Source organism: Girardinichthys multiradiatus, chromosome 11, assembly GCF_021462225.1.
Source record: "Girardinichthys multiradiatus isolate DD_20200921_A chromosome 11, DD_fGirMul_XY1, whole genome shotgun sequence".
In the NCBI taxonomy this organism is placed as follows: Eukaryota; Metazoa; Chordata; class Actinopteri; order Cyprinodontiformes; family Goodeidae; genus Girardinichthys; species Girardinichthys multiradiatus.
Genome location: NC_061804.1, coordinates 9,108,038 through 9,127,732, shown reverse-complemented (window position 1 = coordinate 9,127,732; position 19,695 = coordinate 9,108,038). Strand labels below are relative to the sequence as shown.

The 19,695-nt window shown below is 38.6% G+C and overlaps 1 protein-coding gene across 2 annotated transcripts in view; it reads left to right on the top strand.

The window, feature by feature from the left end:
• The window catches only part of arhgef12b (Rho guanine nucleotide exchange factor (GEF) 12b), a 56,538-nt gene that overhangs the window by 30,064 nt on the left and 6,779 nt on the right, over positions 1 to 19,695 (top strand). The window contains exons 8-31 of one of the 2 annotated variants that reach the window (XM_047379910.1): positions 920 to 1,045; positions 5,016 to 5,114; positions 5,196 to 5,306; positions 7,159 to 7,257; positions 7,363 to 7,405; positions 7,550 to 7,655; positions 7,754 to 7,891; positions 7,968 to 8,000; positions 9,361 to 9,475; positions 9,598 to 9,706; positions 11,227 to 11,442; positions 11,618 to 11,765; positions 12,375 to 12,538; positions 12,962 to 13,108; positions 15,457 to 15,542; positions 16,296 to 16,421; positions 16,574 to 16,688; positions 16,782 to 16,882; positions 17,384 to 17,461; positions 18,174 to 18,249; positions 18,423 to 18,590; positions 19,007 to 19,094; positions 19,176 to 19,256; positions 19,337 to 19,431. In XM_047379910.1, coding sequence (XP_047235866.1) covers positions 920 to 1,045; positions 5,016 to 5,114; positions 5,196 to 5,306; positions 7,159 to 7,257; positions 7,363 to 7,405; positions 7,550 to 7,655; positions 7,754 to 7,891; positions 7,968 to 8,000; positions 9,361 to 9,475; positions 9,598 to 9,706; positions 11,227 to 11,442; positions 11,618 to 11,765; positions 12,375 to 12,538; positions 12,962 to 13,108; positions 15,457 to 15,542; positions 16,296 to 16,421; positions 16,574 to 16,688; positions 16,782 to 16,882; positions 17,384 to 17,461; positions 18,174 to 18,249; positions 18,423 to 18,590; positions 19,007 to 19,094; positions 19,176 to 19,256; positions 19,337 to 19,431 — 2,668 coding nt within the window. Of the gene's footprint in view, positions 1 to 919; positions 1,046 to 5,015; positions 5,115 to 5,195; positions 5,307 to 7,158; positions 7,258 to 7,362; positions 7,406 to 7,549; positions 7,656 to 7,753; positions 7,892 to 7,967; positions 8,001 to 9,360; positions 9,476 to 9,597; positions 9,707 to 11,226; positions 11,443 to 11,617; positions 11,766 to 12,371; positions 12,539 to 12,961; positions 13,109 to 15,456; positions 15,543 to 16,295; positions 16,422 to 16,573; positions 16,689 to 16,781; positions 16,883 to 17,383; positions 17,462 to 18,173; positions 18,250 to 18,422; positions 18,591 to 19,006; positions 19,095 to 19,175; positions 19,257 to 19,336; positions 19,432 to 19,695 lie in introns of both variants that reach the window. The other variant, XM_047379909.1, reaches the window with a different exon arrangement.

Below are 19,695 nucleotides of genomic sequence, written 5' to 3'. Positions count from 1 at the left end.
CTTTATTGTCCTTCTGCGTAAGTGTGCTTGAGCTTAAGGTCATTAACTGATGACTGGACATTCTCCTGCTAGATTCACTTTTGTCTCATCAAGCCACAAAATATTTTCCCAACAGTCTTGGGGATCATCAAGATGTTTTTGGACATATATATGAAAGACCTTTGTATTCAGCAGTGGTTTTGTCGTTGGCCTTTCCAGATTGATTGATGTCAGTGACTTTTTTTATCATCTGTCTATAAACTTCTTCCTAATATAATTTGTTGTTTTTTTTAAATATCCATTAGCCTACTTCATCTTGTCAGACATGTACTATTTTGGTGATCTCTAAATGAAATTAAATTCAGCTTTCCAAAAATGTGTGATTTAAAAATCACGGTTAATTTATGGTTTAACAACATGAAAAATAACTTTTTTTTTATCATTGGGACAAGTTGGTACGGATAGCTTTGTCATTTGAAAACAGCTTCTTGTATTTATTGAGGTTCTCTTGGTCTGATACTAAACTTTGTTTGATGATCTGAAACATGCGGCTGCGGCTTACCTTTCTCGCTTTGAGCTAAACGTTTTGGTCGATTAGACGACAAAGTTCAGAGGCATGATGATTAAATTACTGTTAACAATGTTTAGTTTAAGCGGCTAGTCTACCAGGGGCTTCAGCTGGCTAAGAATTATTGTTAGTCACAACCTATAGCGTTACCTGCAGCTAAAAGCCAGAGTTAAACACTGCTTACACAAACTCCTTTATCATAAAAATCCTTTTATCACAGCCTCTAAAAATAGAGAAGAAATGGTCCTACTTAGCAATCTCTGGGGGATTTCCCAGTATTCAGCACCAGACTAAACAATCATTTGGGTTCAGCTCTTTTGTTTTTTCTTGTGTGGTGATGTTTATACGTGTGTCTACGTCTGTGTGCATTAGGCGCACAGCTCTCCCGTTCCAGAAACGTCTGGAAAAAGAGAATCGCCCCTGCAGAGTCCGGACATTGGCTGCAGAGATGACCTGAATTTCTGCTCCTCCCCTGACACTGAAGACACTGCTGACACTGTAAGATACACTCACATGCCTAAATTCACACATTTGCCATCTCCTTCTCCATTTTAACTTAATTCCAATAATAAAATAAAACCTTTCCCCTCAAATCCACCTTTAGTAACACAAATTTAGTGTTATGTGAATCTTGTTCTAGCTGCTGAAAAACCTTTCTGAGTTACAAGTGAGTGAAGTGTGTGAAAACAGTTTATGTTTGTATTTGACTTTATCTGCTGACCTTTTTTTTATTAAAGTGATCTCTAATATGGCTGTGAAAACAAGTTCATGTTTGAGCCACCCTGGCGTTTAACAGATCAGCCTCTGGTTTTGTCGCGTCTGTAGGTGAAGCTGGTGTTGCAGAACAGCAGTGCTTTTGGTTAAAATGGAGAGCTGCCTTCCACTTCACACCTATTTGCTAACATGACTCTGTGATGACCTTCTTATACAGAGATTGGAAGAAGACATCTCGGGCTTGAAATTGTCTTGTGACGGACATTAAGAATAACCTGACTGGCACACTAATTTCCTTCAGTTTAAAATAGAGATCGACCCATCAGACATATGTGAAACCAAAGAAAATAAACATTTATTAAATGGCTATTTTGTCAATTATGTTGGCCTTGATGTCATGGAAACTAAAGAGTAAAACAGATCTGAATAATGTTTCCCAATGTTAAAATAAAAAAAAATGGAACATCGTGAAAAAGTTCAGTGTTTTTTGTCACTCATTTTTGTCACTCAAGAAATTGAAATTTATATATTACATAGACTTATTACACATAGATTGAAATATTTCAAGCCTTTATTTATTATCATTTTGGTAATTATGGCTTACAGATAATGAAAACCCAAATATCAGTGTCTCAAAAATTTTAAAATTGTTAAATGGTTACAGCATGTTCATATAAAGTTGAGTGGAAGGAAAAACTGTGGTAGGATAAGATGCACCAGCAACTGGCATAACCTGTTCCTGACGGCTTATTTTTTGGTATTTATTAAACTCTACGAGACATTCTAAGGCATTTACAGCAAGCCGCTTGAAACAGAAAAATCACACCTTGCTTGAAGGACATAGAATAAATAAAGCATGTTATTATATGACTAGTGGACTTGCTGTTTATAGTAGGCTCCTTCTATACAATCTAACACTACTGATGAAAAAAAACATGCTAGTGGGTCTTCAAACTCCTAAGTATATTTTTTGCATTAGTTTGGTGTGGTGTGCCTTAGTGAGTAGCTCAATATACTCTTTTCAACAAAAGCAATAAAAACATGTTAGACCTTGTCCTAATGAGAGTGGGCATTCAGTGGAACTGATCACTGCACTGTTCTTCTGAGTGTAAGTAAGGTAACAATGTGTATGAAACAGTTGTGGTTTTAAGGTTGTTTTTTTTTTCAATGAAATGCAAACTAAAGTGATATGGGGCATAGTATAATGCAACGCTCCCCCTTCCCTCACCTGTTGCGTTGCCGATTGGCTCAATCAAAGTTAAGATGGAAGCTTAACATAGACTGGCACCTCTCAGCTTGATAAACTGGATAATGGGGAGTGGTGGCCTAGTGGTTCGAGCAGGGCGCTTGTGTTCTGAGAAGGCTACAAGTTCCCTGGTTTAAATCCCACAGACTGCCAGTCTGGGTTCCTGAGCAAAACCCTTAGCCCCGGAATCCTCCCTGGGCGCTGCACAGCACCCTGCTGCCCCTAAGGATTGGGTTAAATGCAGAGGACAAATTTCATTGGAAAGATCAAGTTGCAATGGCAAATAAAGATGATGATGATGTTAAAGGTGATGTTAATTTCTGTTCTTGGTGATAATTATTAGTTTTACCACATTTTACACCTGCAGTGTTTCACCATGTTAAGAAGACATTTAGCGTAATGTTAAAATAAGGATGGCTCCAACTCTAGATAATTTGGGTTTGTGTCAATTCTTTTATTTTTAATGAGGAATTTCACCTACTGCACAAAATAGAACACCTACAGAAAGATGTGCAACATGCAATATGGCCGTTTGAGAAAGGCAGAAACAATTTACATAGAATTAGATGAAGGACTTAAGTAGACACTGCAAATAAACATCAGGAAGCTGAAAGTTCCCATTAAATCTCAAGGGAAGTACTATTTGCTGCTGCATATTTACACAGTTCCTGTAAAAGCAGGACCTAGGAAGCCTACTCCCCTTCCGAAAAGCCCACAGTGTGCCCCAATTAGTCAGATCCACTGAAATGATCAAACCCTGCCTGCCCGGCTCCAAAAGAAACCGCAACTCTCCCCTACAATACCTACAAGGCTACTACTCAGAAAATCAACAGCAACTAATAGGAGCAAAGATTAAGGGGATAAGAGTGACATAGACTAATGCTTAGTCATTTTCCTGCATTTACCTGGGCAACTCTAGATAATCACACGAACACAGTAGTCGGGTGGCCAGTTGTCTGTGGTGTAAATCACCTAAAGGTCTGAAAGTTTCAATACCGTCCTTACTTAATATTTTCTTTAAAAAAAAAAATCTGCCTTAGATAGTAAAAGATCAGAAAAAAGGAATAAAAAGATTGTTTTGTTGATGTTGCTGGCAGTCTGTCATCCATCTCTTCAACTGAAAACCATGGACTAAACATTCAGAACTTGATATAAAAGTTTTTATGGAGTCATTAAAACTTGTTTTATAGACTTTAAAGTGAAATACCAAAAAATTGTTGAGTTTAAGTTAGCAAAGCATAGTTTACAGGCCTGAATGTTCTGGAAAATAACCTGTAAATTTCAGAAAGTTACCTGTTAGTTCCTTAGGGTAACATTTAGGATCCTTGTAAATATAGTAAAAATAAGTTCCTGTCTTTGTTTAACCCTTTCTCTCTCCTAGACATGGCGATTGACTGAGCTTAACTGTAACTAACTCTATGTGCTCTCTTTCAGACTCTAACCTTGAAAACCGGCTCAGAGTTTATCTGTTCTTTCTTTCTAGATGAAACATCTAAAGGAGCTACATCCATTAACATTTACTTTTCCTTCCCATAGAAAGGACTCCTGGATCAGTGCTTCTGTATTCTTTTTGTGTCTCTGCTTTGTTCTCTCAAACCCCCAGTCGGTCGTGGCAGATGGCCGCTCACACTGAGCCTGGTTCTGCTGGAGGTTTCTTCCTGTTAAAAGGGAGTTTTTCCTCTCCACTGTCGCTACATGCATGCTCAGTATGAGGGATTGCTGCAAAGCCAATGCCAGTGACTGTCCACTGTCTCTACATGCTCATCCGTTCTAAAATGGCCAAACTCTAACACTCAGTAGTTTATTCTTACCTCTCCAACAACCCTACTCCATTCCAAACCCTTTGTGAAGTGCCTTGAGATGACGTGTTCTGAATTGGTGCCATATAAATACAATTGAATTGAATTGAAGTTGGGGCTGCACGGTGGCGCAGTTGGTAGCACTGTTGCCTTGCAGCAAGAAGGTCCTGGGTTCGATTCCCAACCGGGGGTCTTTCTGCATGGAGTTTGCATGTTCTCCCCGTGCATGCATGGGTTCTCACCGGGTACTCCGGCTTCCTCCCACAGTCCAAAGATATGCCTGTTAGGTTAATTGGTCACTCTAAATTGCCCTTAGGTGTATGAATGAATGTGTGTATGGTTGTTTGTGTGTTGCCCTGCGATGGACTGGCGACTTGTCCAGGGTGTACCCCGCCTCTTGCCCATAGACTGCTGGAGATAGGCACCAGCTCCCCCGCGACCCACTATGGAATAAGCGGTAGAAAATGACTGACTGACTGACTGAATTGAAGTTCCTGAACTTCACAGAAAGTGACCTGTAGGTTCCAAAGAGTTGCCTGTTATTTCTCAGAAGTAATATGTGAGTTCTCAGTATGCCAGTTAAAAGTCCTAGAAGGGAATCAAGGTTTAATGACTCAGTTTTTCCCCTTATGCAGATAAAACCTTTAATGTTAGTGATCTCATGTTTAAAATCTCTAACCCACCATTTCATCTTGATTGTGTCAACTAGGACTCCAGTCCTCAGTCCTCTGTGGCAAGCCCTCCGTTCACTCTAAACGCCCAGATAATCGGAGCTGAGGACGACTACTTTGACTATCAACAAGAGCAGGTATCTGACAGAAACTTTTTACCAGCCTGATTTACTTTCAGAGAAATGTATGCTTATTTGATAACTGATTTCTGTCCTCAGATCAACGGCGAGTGCAGCTGTTTTCAGAGTATTGACTTGCTTAAGTCTCGACCGGCTCATCTGGCAGCCTTCCTTCACCATGTGGTGTCCCAGTTTGAGCCTGCTCCTCTGGTACGTCCACAAACACAGACCTCTGATTTTACTAGTTCAGTTATTTGTTAACAACAACCTTGGCAATGATTATAGTAATTGACAAAAAATAGAGCCTTACAGGGATGCCATGTTAAATTGTAAGTTTACTGACAAATTTATAATTTAGGAAAGCTTTGGTCACTCTAAATTGCCCTTAGGTGTATGAATGAGTGTGTGCTTGGTTGTATGTGTGTTGCCCTGCGATGGACTGGCGACCTGTCCAAGGTGTACCCCGCCTCTCGCCCATAGACTGCTGGAGATAGGCACCAGCTTCCCCGCGATCCACTATGGAATAAGTGGTAGAAAATGACTGACTGACTGACTGACTATATATTTTGTTTTTGTTTTTTTATATAAAAATTATTTTCAAAGTAATTGAATAAAATAACAATATGAAAATATATATATATTTTTTTTATTTAAAAATATACAAAAAATGAAAATACAAAAACAAAAATTTCAAAAGGATTGACTTTTTAAAAATAAAGCTAACGTCTTGTAACTTTGTGATGTTTTATATATATTGTCTTGTTGTCATGTATCCCAAGAATGTTCCAAGGAACTTGATGTAGAATTTGCATTGCTGACTTTGTTAAAAATGTTGGTTTCCATCCATATAACATTTAAAGACATATTGAGACAGCCTACTATCAAAGGCCAAAATGGCCTCAATTCAGTAAATAAATAATTGTTAAATGACTATTTATATGTCTAATAATTTTAAAAAACTGTAAATACACACCTTGAATAAATAAATAAATAATTTATCAATTATAATCAACATTTATTCAATTTGCTAAATGCCTTATGGAAAAAATAAAATTGGTATTTATTGCATGTTAAAGTCATATTTAAATATTTGTTATTTTTTTTATTTAATTATTTTAATTTATTTATTTTATTATTTCATACCATTGTGTTGCAGAATATTATGAATTTCTGTCAGTCTTACCAATTAAAGTGGGCATTCCTAACATTGATTTATACAAGGTGACTGGTCTGCTGTTAAACCATGGTGGAGGTTGACCAATCAAAGGCTAGGCTCTATTTGGCGCCAGACTGTAGCACTTTAAAGAAGAAATAATTAAATAAATACCGAAATGATTACTTATGACGTGTATTACGTAATAACTTAAAGTTTTAATTGTGTATTTAATAGTGTCACGTTTAAAAAAAAATTGTAGATATTTCTAATGCGAAGGATTTTTTTTTTACAATTTTACTTAAATGGTTGCATATATATTTTTATTTAACAAACTTATCTATGTATTGCATTGTGACTCTCGATTTATTAATGCAGGACATTTTAAAGGTTTTGTGGTGTGTAGCATAAACATAAAGAGGTGCACATAATCAAATCTTGCAGTATAGATATTTGGTTGTACATCGTAAGTAAAGAAAATAGCACTTCAAACTGGAATAATCAAATTATCATAATAAAACTTTTTCTGTTCATATTAAAATGTGTTTACCTGGTAGAATCTGGAGACACCATCTGCCAGGATGATGTTATGTCTTCATGGATTTTACAGTTTAATGGGTGTATCCTGGTAGTTTTATCACAGCAAATCAAATTTACACCCTTTTATTTCCAAAACCACTTCAGAGATTATTAATATATTAGAAAACTAATTCCTGTTTGACAAGACAATAAAGCAAGTGGATCTTGAACACATCTGTCATGGTTTACTATAAATGAAAGTGGTCCATATATTGAGCCCTGGGGGACTCCATGATTGATGAAAAAATGCTGTTTTCTGATGAGATTTTTCATGCTGAAGCTGGAAAATAGAAGAAAATAAAACTCATACAGTGTTTCTTCCTCTGTCAGCTTTGTTATCTCTATGCTGAAATGCACAAGCAAACCAGCTCCAAGGAAAGTCGACGTTTCTTTATAGAGTTCCACTCCTTCTTCTTAGATAGAACAGCAGTAAGTTTGAATTTCCTCATAATTTTTTCAGTCTCTTTTCCTTTTGGGTAGTTTTCTTTCTCTGTGTTGTTGATTCTTACTCTGTCGTGTTTTTCTCTTTTCCAGAATCTGAAAGTCCCAGTGCCTGAAACAATTGCAGCAGAATTAGGTAAGGGAAATAAAAAAAATATAGTATTTTATAGATATTTTTATAGATTTTTTATAAAGTATATGATCAGTCTGATGACCGATCAGTCACCTCTGATGACTGATCGGTTCTGTTGACGGTTCTTCTCGGCTGTTTGTGTTTTAGAAAAGCGGAGGCTGGAGCTGATCCCAGAGGAACTGTGTAAACAGTACTCTCAAGTGTTACAAGACTCACTTCTGTCAGACCTACAAAAGAACCTGGAAGACTTCAGGTAGCATCCCAAGGAGCAATGTTCAAGTTCAACGTTTTGCTCAGAGATCTGACTCTGTGTCTGTTAAAATGAATTAAACTGGTGGTCTGTGTGTGCAGGCAGAAGCGCAGCATGGGTCTGACACTGGCTGAAGACGAGCTGTCCAAGCTGGGCTCGGAGCGAGGGAAAGACCAGCCAGCGTTGGAGAAGGAATGCTCCTGTGCTGAACACATCCTCACTAAGATTGAGGAAATCCTGTGAGTGTCTGAGTGTATACACATAAAACAAAACACTCTTTCATCTACTGATGTGAATGTCTGCGTACTGTTGCAGGTCGACGACTCAATCCTCAGAAGAGGAGAAGTGGTGAGAAGAGGGACTTTTTCTTTTCATACATCATCAGTCAGCTGTTGGGCAGTCAGACAAATCTGTTTTTCAGAAGTATTTTAGTTTCTGTTCTTCTTTTTAATGTCTAATTGAAGAGCTTCAAATTTTATCTCGTTGCACAGGAAATACCTCATCTGATGACAATCTGGCTATTTTAGCTGCTCGTACATTAATCTTCCACCATGACAAAAACAACTAAAGTGAAGTTTACTAATACTTGGTTTTATTTTGACTATATATAAAACAATCTTCATCCTGGACTGTGTTTGATTTCTAAATGTTGGTTTACAGTACTGTGCAAAAGCACTTTTAATTGCATTAGAATCTGGTGGCTTAAAGGCAAAATTTTAAGGAATTAGTAATGATGTAAAACTTGTGAAAATCTTTTTGTCCCCTTACAGATTTCTCCAATTTTTGCTTTTTGGTCACAATTAAATGTTTGAATTATGAAACATATTTTAATATCGGCCTGAGCAAATAGAAAACACTGTTTAAAATTATAAATCCATTTATTAGGGGAAAAAAGCTATCAAAACCAGCCTGGCCCTATGTGAAAAAGGAATAGCCCCCTAAACTTAGGGCCACACACTAATGGATGGACATTCTCCTTCAGGATTTTCTAGTGGACAGCAGAAGTTACAGCTTGTCGTTCAGGTCCTGAAGCAGTTATGCATCATGCTAGCACCACCGTGTTTCCCTGTTTGGTGTTCTGTTTGTAAAACCCTGTGTTATTTGAACACCAGATGTAACAGAACAACACCACCTTCCAAAACAGCTCCACCGTTATCTCATCGGTCCACAGAATATTTCCCAAAACGTTCTGGGGATCATGAGAACTTTTTTGTATGTGAGACAGGTCTTTGTGTCCTTCTGGGTCAGCAGTGGTTGGCCTTCAACCTCTCCCATGATGTTATTTTGCATAGTCTCCTCCTTTTTTTTCCTTATCAAGTCTTAAATTTCTTTATATCAGGGCATGATGTGTTGCTTTTTATGCCATTTTAGCCCACTTCCTGTTGTCAGACAGTTTCTATTTAAGTGAGTTTTGCTTCATTTTAGAGCTCTGGTTGTAATCAGGCCTGGGTGTGGAAGCCTAGTCAAGCTGGACCAAAACAAATGTGGTTGACCAAAGTAACTTCATGATTACACAAGGATGGGGGTGCATTATATTTTCCTATGGGGTCAGGTTGATTTCAAAAGATTTCTTGCCTTTAATATATATCATCATTTGAAAACAGGATTTTGTATTAACAGAATACAATTTGTAAGGGTGCAAATATTTTATCACAGCACTTTATACTATATATTATCTAAAAACTGTGTTTCTGTTTACTTTGTGCAGCCAAACTATGCAGTATGTGATTCTCACCTACATGAAGCACCTCGGGGTGAAAGTAAAGGAGCCTCGGGGTCTTGAACAAAAACGCGCACGCATCAACTTCCTGCCCAAGATTAAGGTGCAACCCTTTCCTCCTTGTTCTCACCGTTTTCACTATTCTGCAGGAACACATTAAATTTATCTTTTCATTTGACGATTTTATGATCCGTTTTAATGTCATAATTTTACTGTTTTTGCAAGTCGAGAGGTAACAAACCAGAAAAGGATGGTGATGAAAAGGTAAAGAAGCCTCGGTTTCCCCACATCCTTGTTCCTCCTCGGCGTTTGAGCAGAGTGGACTCGACTTCAGGTGAGAAAACACCTTTTTCAGGTGCAGATACAAGGGTGGGGAGAGAGGGGCTCTTACCCCTGCTAAGCTCTGATTGGCTCCTGACTGCCTTATATATAGCTTCCCTCTCTGCATATGACTGTGACCTTTTTAAAGTATTTATGAAACTAGTTTAAGAGGAGTTGGCCTGCTCTTTATCAAGTCCAAACAGACTCCAAAGTGCTTTACGCTACAACCAGTTATCCACCCATTCACACATTCATGTGATTATTCTGAATCGGCATCAGTTCTCCTCTGACATGTTAGATAGTATAAACTGACTCTGCCTTTCTTGTTAGCTAAATCTCGCTGTTGCTGCTGTCACGCTGGGTACTGCTCAGTTCGTTCCTTCGCTATTTCCTGCCTTTTTAGTTTTGGTTGTTTCAAAACCGACTTTTTCCAGCATGGAAGTTCCAGGTACGAAATGGTGTCTTGTAATGTAAGGCGGTACGATAGGTCAGTCGTACTCGCCAGCATGGGATGTTTACACGCTCCTCCTCTTTCTGCCATCTCTACTTGTGCTGACTTTTTAGAGCATGACCTGCAATGCTGAAAAGGAAAGAGGCAGAATTGCGCCTTAGTTGGAATGCATTTCAGAATAAGAGCATACTTTGAATGAAAGGCAGGGTTCGGCAAATGGAATATGTTGTTATATAGGATCTATGTCGGATTACGTTATTTCGGTAATCGTTTGCAGCCAAAATAGAAATGTAATAATAATTTCGGAAATATTTGTATATATATCCAATTTAATTAGCCCTTTTGAAAATCTTATATATTAATTGATTTATTTTTGTATTTATTGACAATTTTTACTAATGATGTAATGACACATATTGCCAATTATTTCTTGGTATTTTAGATTTTTAGATTAGATTTTTGGCCCTTTTAGCCTTCCATAGTTTTCCCATCCCTTTAAATGAGGTCTCTTTACTGGCCCCATTAATTGTGCCTGTTCAGGTTTTTTTTCACCATCTCCATACTACTGGAGATCATTATGTCTGTTTGTTTGCTTGAAGCTCGTATTTATCCCGCAGTCTATCTATAATCTGAAATTACATGAGTCAGTGTGTGCTTAAAGGTGATGTTAATAAGGATTTTTCAATGAAGGTCAAATTTAATAACACCATGACATATTTATTTAATTATTAGAGCCTTATTTATATTTATTTAAGGTTTTCTTTTCCATTTTGACCAATTAACTAATAATTCGCATGTCTGATTATTTTACAGTATTTAACATTATTAGTCTTTAAAACAAAGTAGACAAATATATATCCTATAAATGTTGTTCCATCATCTGTTTATTTTAATTTCTAAATTACTAACAGTGAATGACACATACAGTTAATACATTTTTTTAAGTTTTGACACTTTTTAAATGACATCCCATCATTGGCCTCATTTAAATTAATTGTTAAAACATAAAAATGTTTGCATTTCTGCACATTCAGGACTTCTGCTCTGGATTTGCATGTGTTGTTATTTGTTGTGTGTTCCAGTGGGTAAAGCTGTGGAGTTGAATAAGCAGCGTTCCCCAAAGCTCTCTCAGCCGGCCTTCGTCATCCCAGAACCACCCGACCATCCTGCCTTGAGTTCTGGAAGAAGCCGAGTGAACCAGCTCAGCCAGGGATCGGACACCAGCACCCAGTCCGTTCTTTCTGTCAGCTCCCCGGGTCCCAGCTCCTCCGACTCGACTGGGCACGAAACAGACTCCAGTAAGGTTTCCCTGTTCTTTGCTTTCCAGCAGGTTTGGGAAGTCTACAGGTTTTTATTGAAGTCATTTAACTCTGCTACTTATAATAGCAATTAAAAAACAGTGTTTCAGTTCCAGACATAATCTGAACCGTATATTTTTATGTTTTCTTATTTTAAATATCGTTTACTCTACAGGTGTCTCTCCATTCTGCATCCAGCCAAGACTCAATGATGGTGTGCAGTCTGGAGAACACCAGGACGGCCTCTCTAGTCCAACCAGCTCTCAGTTTGACTTCGGCCCCTCCAACCTGGACCACCGAGAGGAAGATCAGGAAGCCTTCAGGTGAGTAGAGACTGACAGTCCTTAATGGGTCAGGCATGCAGCAGTTTGTTGATCCTGCTAACATGTATTTGAATCTAAGCTTTTCAGATAAAGAGGATGTTTGATTACCTCTCTAAGAAAACCTTTAAATGTCATGTAAACAAATAAATAAGCAAGAAGTAAGCAAACTTGAAATGTATTTCTCTGCTTGAATTGTGAAACCTAAAGCCCTAAATTATTAGGCCTACAGTGCTGAGAAAAAGTATTTGCCCCCATTTCTTCTGTTGTTGCTTTTGTTTCCTCTCCATTTATGAATAATGTCTCTCACATTGCTGGAGTCTCAAAACCTTAGAAATGGCTTTGTAAGCCTTTTCTGACTATTAGATGCCATTTATTTTGTTTCTAAAATGTTCTTGAATTTCCTGAGATAAGGGCATGATGTGTTGCTATCTGACATCTTTTTGCCTACTTCATGTCGTCATACTGATTCTATTTAAGTGATTTTACATGTAGGGTAGTGCTTCTTCATAGCACTGTAACAGCACTAAAAAAGTCTGTACTTAGAAAATGGGTTTGAAATATTTTGTCTTGTTGAAAAAGGTTTCTAAAATATTTTCTGACCGGCAGTAGGATGGAAGTTCAGTCCACGGTGAGTTCAGACATCCAAAGCGAGGACGACCAGGCAGGAGAGGTGGAGAGTGAGGAGGACCCTCTGAACTGGCAGAGACTCGTCAGTCGAGGCGTCTTGGCGAGTCTCACTTCAAAGGAAATCAAACGGCAAGAGGTCATCAATGGTGAGGGAACAGCATTTCTAGTAGTGATGCACGATATATCGGCATTAATATCGGTATGGACCGATATTTGTGATTTTTTTAACATACCTGTATTGCTCGCCTAAGTAAAACTGGGCTGATATTAGCAACCGATGTTTGTGTTTCTGGAGGGGGAGAGGGTTGGCCTGTGGTATTTGTTTGGTCATGTGACAGTGATGCAGCGCATGAGTGGTGGGTGTTTAACCGAAACAGAGAAGCAATGTTTGCAGTGTGGTTGTTTTTGGTTAAAGGGTAGGGAAATCCATATCAGCCATAACAGCAATATTAATGTTGGATATCGATATCGGCCCAGATTTTCATATCAGTGCATTCCTAATTTCCAGCACTACAAAATGCAGCCTGTTCATTCCCAAATCTAACTGAGTTCACGTTTCCATCTCTTAGAGCTGTTCTACACTGAGCGTGCTCACCTGCGCATGTTGCGGGTGCTGCACTGTGTCTTCTGCCAGAGACTGAACAGAGACGGCATCCTTCCGCCTGATGACATAAAGCACATCTTCATTAACCTGGAGGAAATCATTCAGCTACATGGTAATGTCACTGCATTACATTAGAAGCTTTCTGGTGATAGAGGGAGGAATTCAGCAACTCTGCTGGCTCAGAAATATTCAAAACCTGTAAAAACATGTAAATCTTGTTGATTTCTGTGGTGGCTGAACAAACTAAACAGCAGGTGCTTTGTTTGATATTGGGCTTGATAACTTAATTTCACATTATTATACTTATTACATTTAAATTTATATTTCAATACAATATTATGCAGCCCTAATTATGTCATTTACAATATAGAAAGGTTTTACTTTATTTCAAAGTAGGGTGGATAAAGTGCAATAGTTTTGAACTTAACCATTCTAATTTCCTCTCCTCTTTTATTTAATTAGACGCTCAGGAAGCTGAGCAGCAAACACTCCACTCTTGTGACAAAGACTGTAAAGATGGTGTTCATCATGACCTTATATTGAGCTGAAATTATGTTTTGTTCTGCAGAAGACAATCCTGCAGTTGTTAACCATGTCCAGACTCAGTTTCTTTGACCATGAAGCTGTTATGATAAACTGTTTGTTCAGATGCTCGTATTCTGTTCCAAATGCACGGTACTAACCTTGAGTTAGACTTCTGATTTTTGGGAGCTTTTAAAAGAATTTCTGTCTCGGACAACATAAACAAAAGGGTTTAAAAATAGATTTCAACGCATTATCACGAGTGCTTATCGAGAAGACAACTGGACTTCGTCTCTCATCCAAAAGGTTTCTTCGTTTTTGCACAATTTGCTGAACAATCCAAACACCTCCCTTAACGATGCCATCGGAGTTGTTCTGGTCTCATGTCCCAGGGTGTGAATTGCTGAAAAACCACCTGGGGAGGGAGACGAGTCAGGGCTGCAGAGTAGGGGTTAGAAAGATGAAATCTGAAGCCATCTCCTTTGTTTATTGTTTTTTTTATGTTTAAGATAGATGGCTTCTTTCACTTCCAACATGTGAACATTGCTGTCTTGAAATAAGTGTCCCTTGTTCTTGAGATTTAAACGAACCGCTAATTGTTGACCCAATGAGTTTGCTGTTCTGTGTTGGGCTATCCATTTGTGTAGCTGCTGGTTAATTTCTCCAGTGTAGAGGTCTGAATATCTCGCTGCACTGGACTGCATATACCACACCACTGAGCTTGGGTTTGGGTGTTTTATCCTTGGGATGAACCAGTCGGTCTGAATGATCTTTCGCGTCTTTATCTTTTCTCCTTCAGTCGACTGAGTTGAAAAGCTTTCTTGAAATCCTAGATGCTTAACATAGGCCCAGTTTGGGTATCCACGGGTTTAAGTTGCTTTCTAGCTGTACTAAGGTTGCTTGTCTTTCACTTTTGTCAGTGTGGAGACCTGTTTGACTCGATGCTCCAGAGTTCTGATGACTAACAATTTATGTTCCAGTGGCGGGATTCAAAAAGTAGGTACTGGTCAATGTGTGTGGGTTTTCTGTAGGCTTCAGTGGTGAGGCTTCCATCCAATGTGCACCCGAAGGTCCAAAAAAATGTAGAATGTTGATGTTGATGTGTTTAGTAAAGGCTCCTTTGGCTTGGATTATGACCTAGCCTTGGAGTCATTCACATATTCAAACCAGTGGCTAGGTGTTGTTCCTTTGTTGGAGTTCGGTGTTCTTCTTTTCAAGTTCTCCATGTAGAGATTTCAGCAATTCACACCTTGCACCTGTGAACAAAACAAGTCAGATGGCATCGTTAGGGACATGTTTGGATTGTCAGTCAACAATGACCCAAACATTGAGCTGCATAGAGGGTTTGTCCTAATTGCCCCATAAGTGACTTTAACGGCCCTATTAGTGTGATTGTTCTGATTACAAATTCTAAACTTGTTACTTCCAACCATGTTCAGAACTGAAGGAACCTTAAGATGAGAGGCGAAAATCTTCAAGAACCACGAGACATCCAGTTGACTTCTCCTTAAGCACTTAGGATTGTCATGTCCTGGTTGACTGAGAATCTTCTCCAGCGTAAAATATCAGATTGTTTTAAATTCCTTGCTGTCTGATTTGATCAGGAAGAGCTGACGTTTGTGTGCTCTAATGCCAAGTCAGAAGATCAATATTATGTTATTTTTTTATAAAGTGTGCACTTAGGCCTGCGTGATTAATTAAAGAGTTAAAGCGTTTATACCTTCATGATTGTTTTTGGATAGATTCAAGACTCATCCTAAGGAATCTATTTTGACAATTAGACATATTTGATTATAACATATAAATAAAATGTCTTGATCTGCCTGTGTTAGATTTTTGAAATATCATTCACATTTATTCCAGCTGTTGTAACCAAAGTTGACAGCATATTGTGCATCCACCAGTAACCATGAGGTCTCCTCTCACTGTGTTTTACAGTTTCCATAACAGAGCAAATGACAACCATCAGGAAGAGGAGTGAGACCTCTGTGATCGGTCAGATTGGAGATGATCTCTTGGCGTGGGTAAGACTGGTCTTCATCAATGTTAAAGTAAACTTTTTATGTAAAATGAGCAGAGATCTCAGACACTACCAGTTACTATGATGTCCTATGTATTTTTTTAAGCAGTTTTTTTGGTTTAGCAACTAAATTGTACAGATTCTTGTACAAAAATATGCGATGGAGCCCATTGGGTTCAGTTTTGTACCTGAACACATGCTGAGTGTTTATGTGCAGAACTAATTGTGCAAAGCAACATTTTGTAGGGCATCTTTAAAAAGTGACACCCGAAACAACATCAAGCTGAATGTAAACATCACTGGTTCTGGAGATAAATCAGCTGAAGTCCAAATATCTACCTGTAGCATCCAATCAGCCCAAACTCTGTACGTCGTATAAAATGTAAGTCAGAGGAATATCTGTTGAGATGGGATTTACCCAACAGCTGTCATGTTGTATTCAGGTACAGCCGGGACAGTCTTAATATCAAAACAACTCCAAAGTGATTTAAATTTGTTTTGTTCTTAAATATGGACACAGACCTATTTGAACATTTCTAGACATCAGTTTTGACCGTTTTCAAGTGGTTATATTATAGGGTGTATAATGTGGATTTTTCCTTTTGTTGTAAACTCTATAGACACATTTCTTTCTCCCTCTTTATGCCTTTTCATAAGTTTAAGCAGAAACATTAGAGATTACCATAAAAAAAATATGGCATGTTGTGCCATGAAATGCAGCCACATTAAATGATTTGAATGTAAATCTGTATTTCAGTTCAGCGAGGAGGAAGAGGAGAAGATTAAAAGAGCTGTGGGAACCTTCTGCAGCAACCAGCCATCTGCGTTGGAGCTCATCAAGACCAAGCAGAAAAAAGACCAGAGGTTCAATCTGTTCATGCAGGTCAGCACAAAACCGTCAGTCGTTTTCATGGATGCTAGCTTTATTTCTGATGAAATGGATGTTGGGTCTGACATAAATAAACAAAATATATTTGTTTTGTAAAGGAAGAAACTAAAGTCACTTCAGATATTTTATCAACGTTTGATTTTCAGGAAGCTGAGAGCAACCGCTTGTGCCGCAGGCTGCAGCTGAAAGACATCATTCCTGTAGAAATGCAAAGAGTGACAAAGTACCCACTCCTACTGGACAATATTGCCAAGTACACTGGTATGAATATGATTACATATATTTTTGAAAGGGGAACTTCACTTTTTGATTGTTTCTTTCTCAAGTTGTTGGTAATTTTGATGCTTTTTACAGAGGATGGTGAGGAGAGAGAAAAGGTGAAGAAAGCTGAGGAGTGCTGCAAAAAGATCCTAAACCATGTCAACCAGGCTGTGAAGGAGGCTGAAAACAAACAGGTGAACACGAGAATATTAATGAAATTTATTCACAAATGATCTATGTTTTATCTATATCTGAAGTGACGTGTCTTTTTCTTTAGTCATTCCGACCATCCCATCCAGTAACTGTGGTCCTTTTGTAAACAGGCGTTCAGACAGCTGTTTGTTGTCCCACAGTACCGAACACAGCTGTATAAAAACAGTACATTTGCTCTGATCACCATGAATCTTCATTCCTAGTCATACTGTTGGTGCTTTTCTATTTCCTGTTTTGTTGTTGAATATCTGACTGGGGTAGCCCAAAGAATTTTCTGTCCCAGTTTTAGTGTATTTCTGTAGATAATATAATTTATATTTTCATTGCCTATGCTACATTTGTTTTGTAATTAGACAAAAATGGTTCTACAATGCGGCAAAACAGATTCTATCTGCAAGTGTAAATACAGTGACCTAAGAGTAACCGTTACCAAATCAAAATTGTTAATTAGACGTTTGATGACTTCTGTTTTGTCTCAACAGAGACTATTGGAGTATCAGCGAAGACTAGACGTCTCGTCTCTGAAACAAAATGAAAATCCTGTGATCCTGGAGCTGAGGGTAAGAAACCTTTACTGAATTAAAACAAAGTCTGGATTTTTAGCCACAAAACTGTTAGTCTTATTATCAGGGCTGTTGTACATTTGTAGTCTCACTCACTTGTGGCGTTCCATAAGATTTTGTCTTGAGCCCTTTTCTAGTCTCCCTGTACATGTTGCCTTCGGGGTTTATTTTCTGTCAACAAAGATGGCTGACAGTTGAAACATGCTCCTCTTATTCAAAATGAACAACTGGGGGTGTTGCGTGGTGTAGCGGTGGAGCAGGCACCCTATGTGCAGAGACTGAGGTCCTTGGTTCAATTCCTGGCCTTGGGGCTTTTGCTACGTGTTTTTTCCCCCTTTTCTCTCCGCCTGTTTTCGATGCTGTCAACGGAGGCCACTAGTGCCAAAGGAAATCTTGGCAGAAAGAAAAGGAAACTATCTATAATGGGCGTATCTTCCCCAATAATTACACATTCTTTGTCATCATCCTAATTGTTCAATTAGCTTAATGTTTCAAGGTAAAAGGTTGCAGGTGCTGATCAATTGACCAAAGTCAAAGTAAAAAAATTACAAATACAAAAAATAAATGCTGAATGATAAACCGCCCATCTATTGCGTCCATCATATAAGAACTAAAGGTCACTTTGTGAAGCACCGTGACATGTATTGTTTTACGTATATCAATTAATTGTCAAAGTATTTACTATGAACATTCTTTGGCTGTTTTGCAGAATCTGGATCTGACCAAGAGGGAGATGGTACATGAAGGTCCCCTCTCCTGGAAAGTCAATAAAGACAAGACCGTTGGTAAATATGCACATCCTATTATGGAAAAACGTCAACAAACATACAGTTTAAGCTTTAGTTGGTTTTTCATGAGTTGAAAATGGATGTGACTAAGTATAAAAATATCGGTCAAGCAAGAAAGAACATGTACAAGATTGTAGAAATGCAAATTAGGTTTAATGACGTCTTTTCAGAGCTCTACACGCTTCTCTTGGAGGACATCATGGTTTTGCTTCAGAAACAGGATGAGCGTCTGGTTCTTAAGTTTCATGGCAAGAACTTGACCAGCGTTCCAGACGCCAAGCAAATGTTCAGCCCTGTCATCAAACTCAGCACCGTCCTGGTTCGCCCTGTAGCCACTGGTAAGACCAGTAACCTCCAAATACCTCCAACTTGGATTTTTGCAATGCCTTGTGACTCTGAACCAAAGCTGTGGGAATTTATGGTATAGAGGAGTCTGCAGCGCCACCTGGCGGACAGAGTTTGTACTGACTCTGTGTTATAAATGCAGCTGATGTGTCAGAAACCTGAGTTATTAGTTGTTTGTTAAAAATCATGGCTTTTACTTTTGTGCTGACACCCTTTCAGTAGGAGGAGTTGCCTTGCTCTGTTTCAGGAACCAAATAAGCTATAGGAAAAATGTTCAGGCTAACATTGTCAAAACGTACCTTTTGTCATCAAAAACATAATTCATATGTGCACTTGCCCAAACAATCACAGGTAGCTTAGTTTACTGTTTAATAAAAAGATAAACTCATTAACTAGCTGTCCTCTTCAGAGAACAAGGCCTTCTTCGTCCTGTCCATGTCAGAGAACGGGGTTCAGATGTATGAGCTGATGGCTCAGACGGTGTCTGACAGGAGAACGTGAGTTTCTTCACCAAAACAAAGCTTCGTGTTTAAAGTTTTTCCGTCTCACCTGGTTGTGGGTCACCTCTCTTCATCCAGGTGGCAGTGTCTGATCACGCAATGTGCCGACGCTATGAAGGCCAAATCTCACCACAGCGACAGGCCCGCAGCTCAGTCGGAGTGAGTCCACTGAACTTGCCACAACCCTCCAGGATGATGTTCATTTGAGTCCCTGTTCACAGCGTGTTTATGTGTTTCAGAGCCGAACGGGTTGCTGTTGAGATCATGAATCAAGAGATCCCCAAACAGAGCTGTGAGCCCATCGGGACCCTGAGTGAGAGCATCCTTTCATCAGGTATCTGTTGATGCAAGGAAAGAATGTTCAGTTTCTGAAGCCATGGCTTTAAAAGTTCTTGTTTTTAGATGAAAACGTACCATCAATGGGAATCTGCGTTAATAAATATATAATTTCTGTAACAGCTCTGTAATACAGCATCTAGAAATTAGGTGTCATGGTGTGTGAGCTTGGAGCAGGACCCAAGTGCAGACAGGAATGTGGCATGAGCATAGTGACAGTTTATGAAATAATAAAATGGAAACTTTATAGCTAAATCACAAG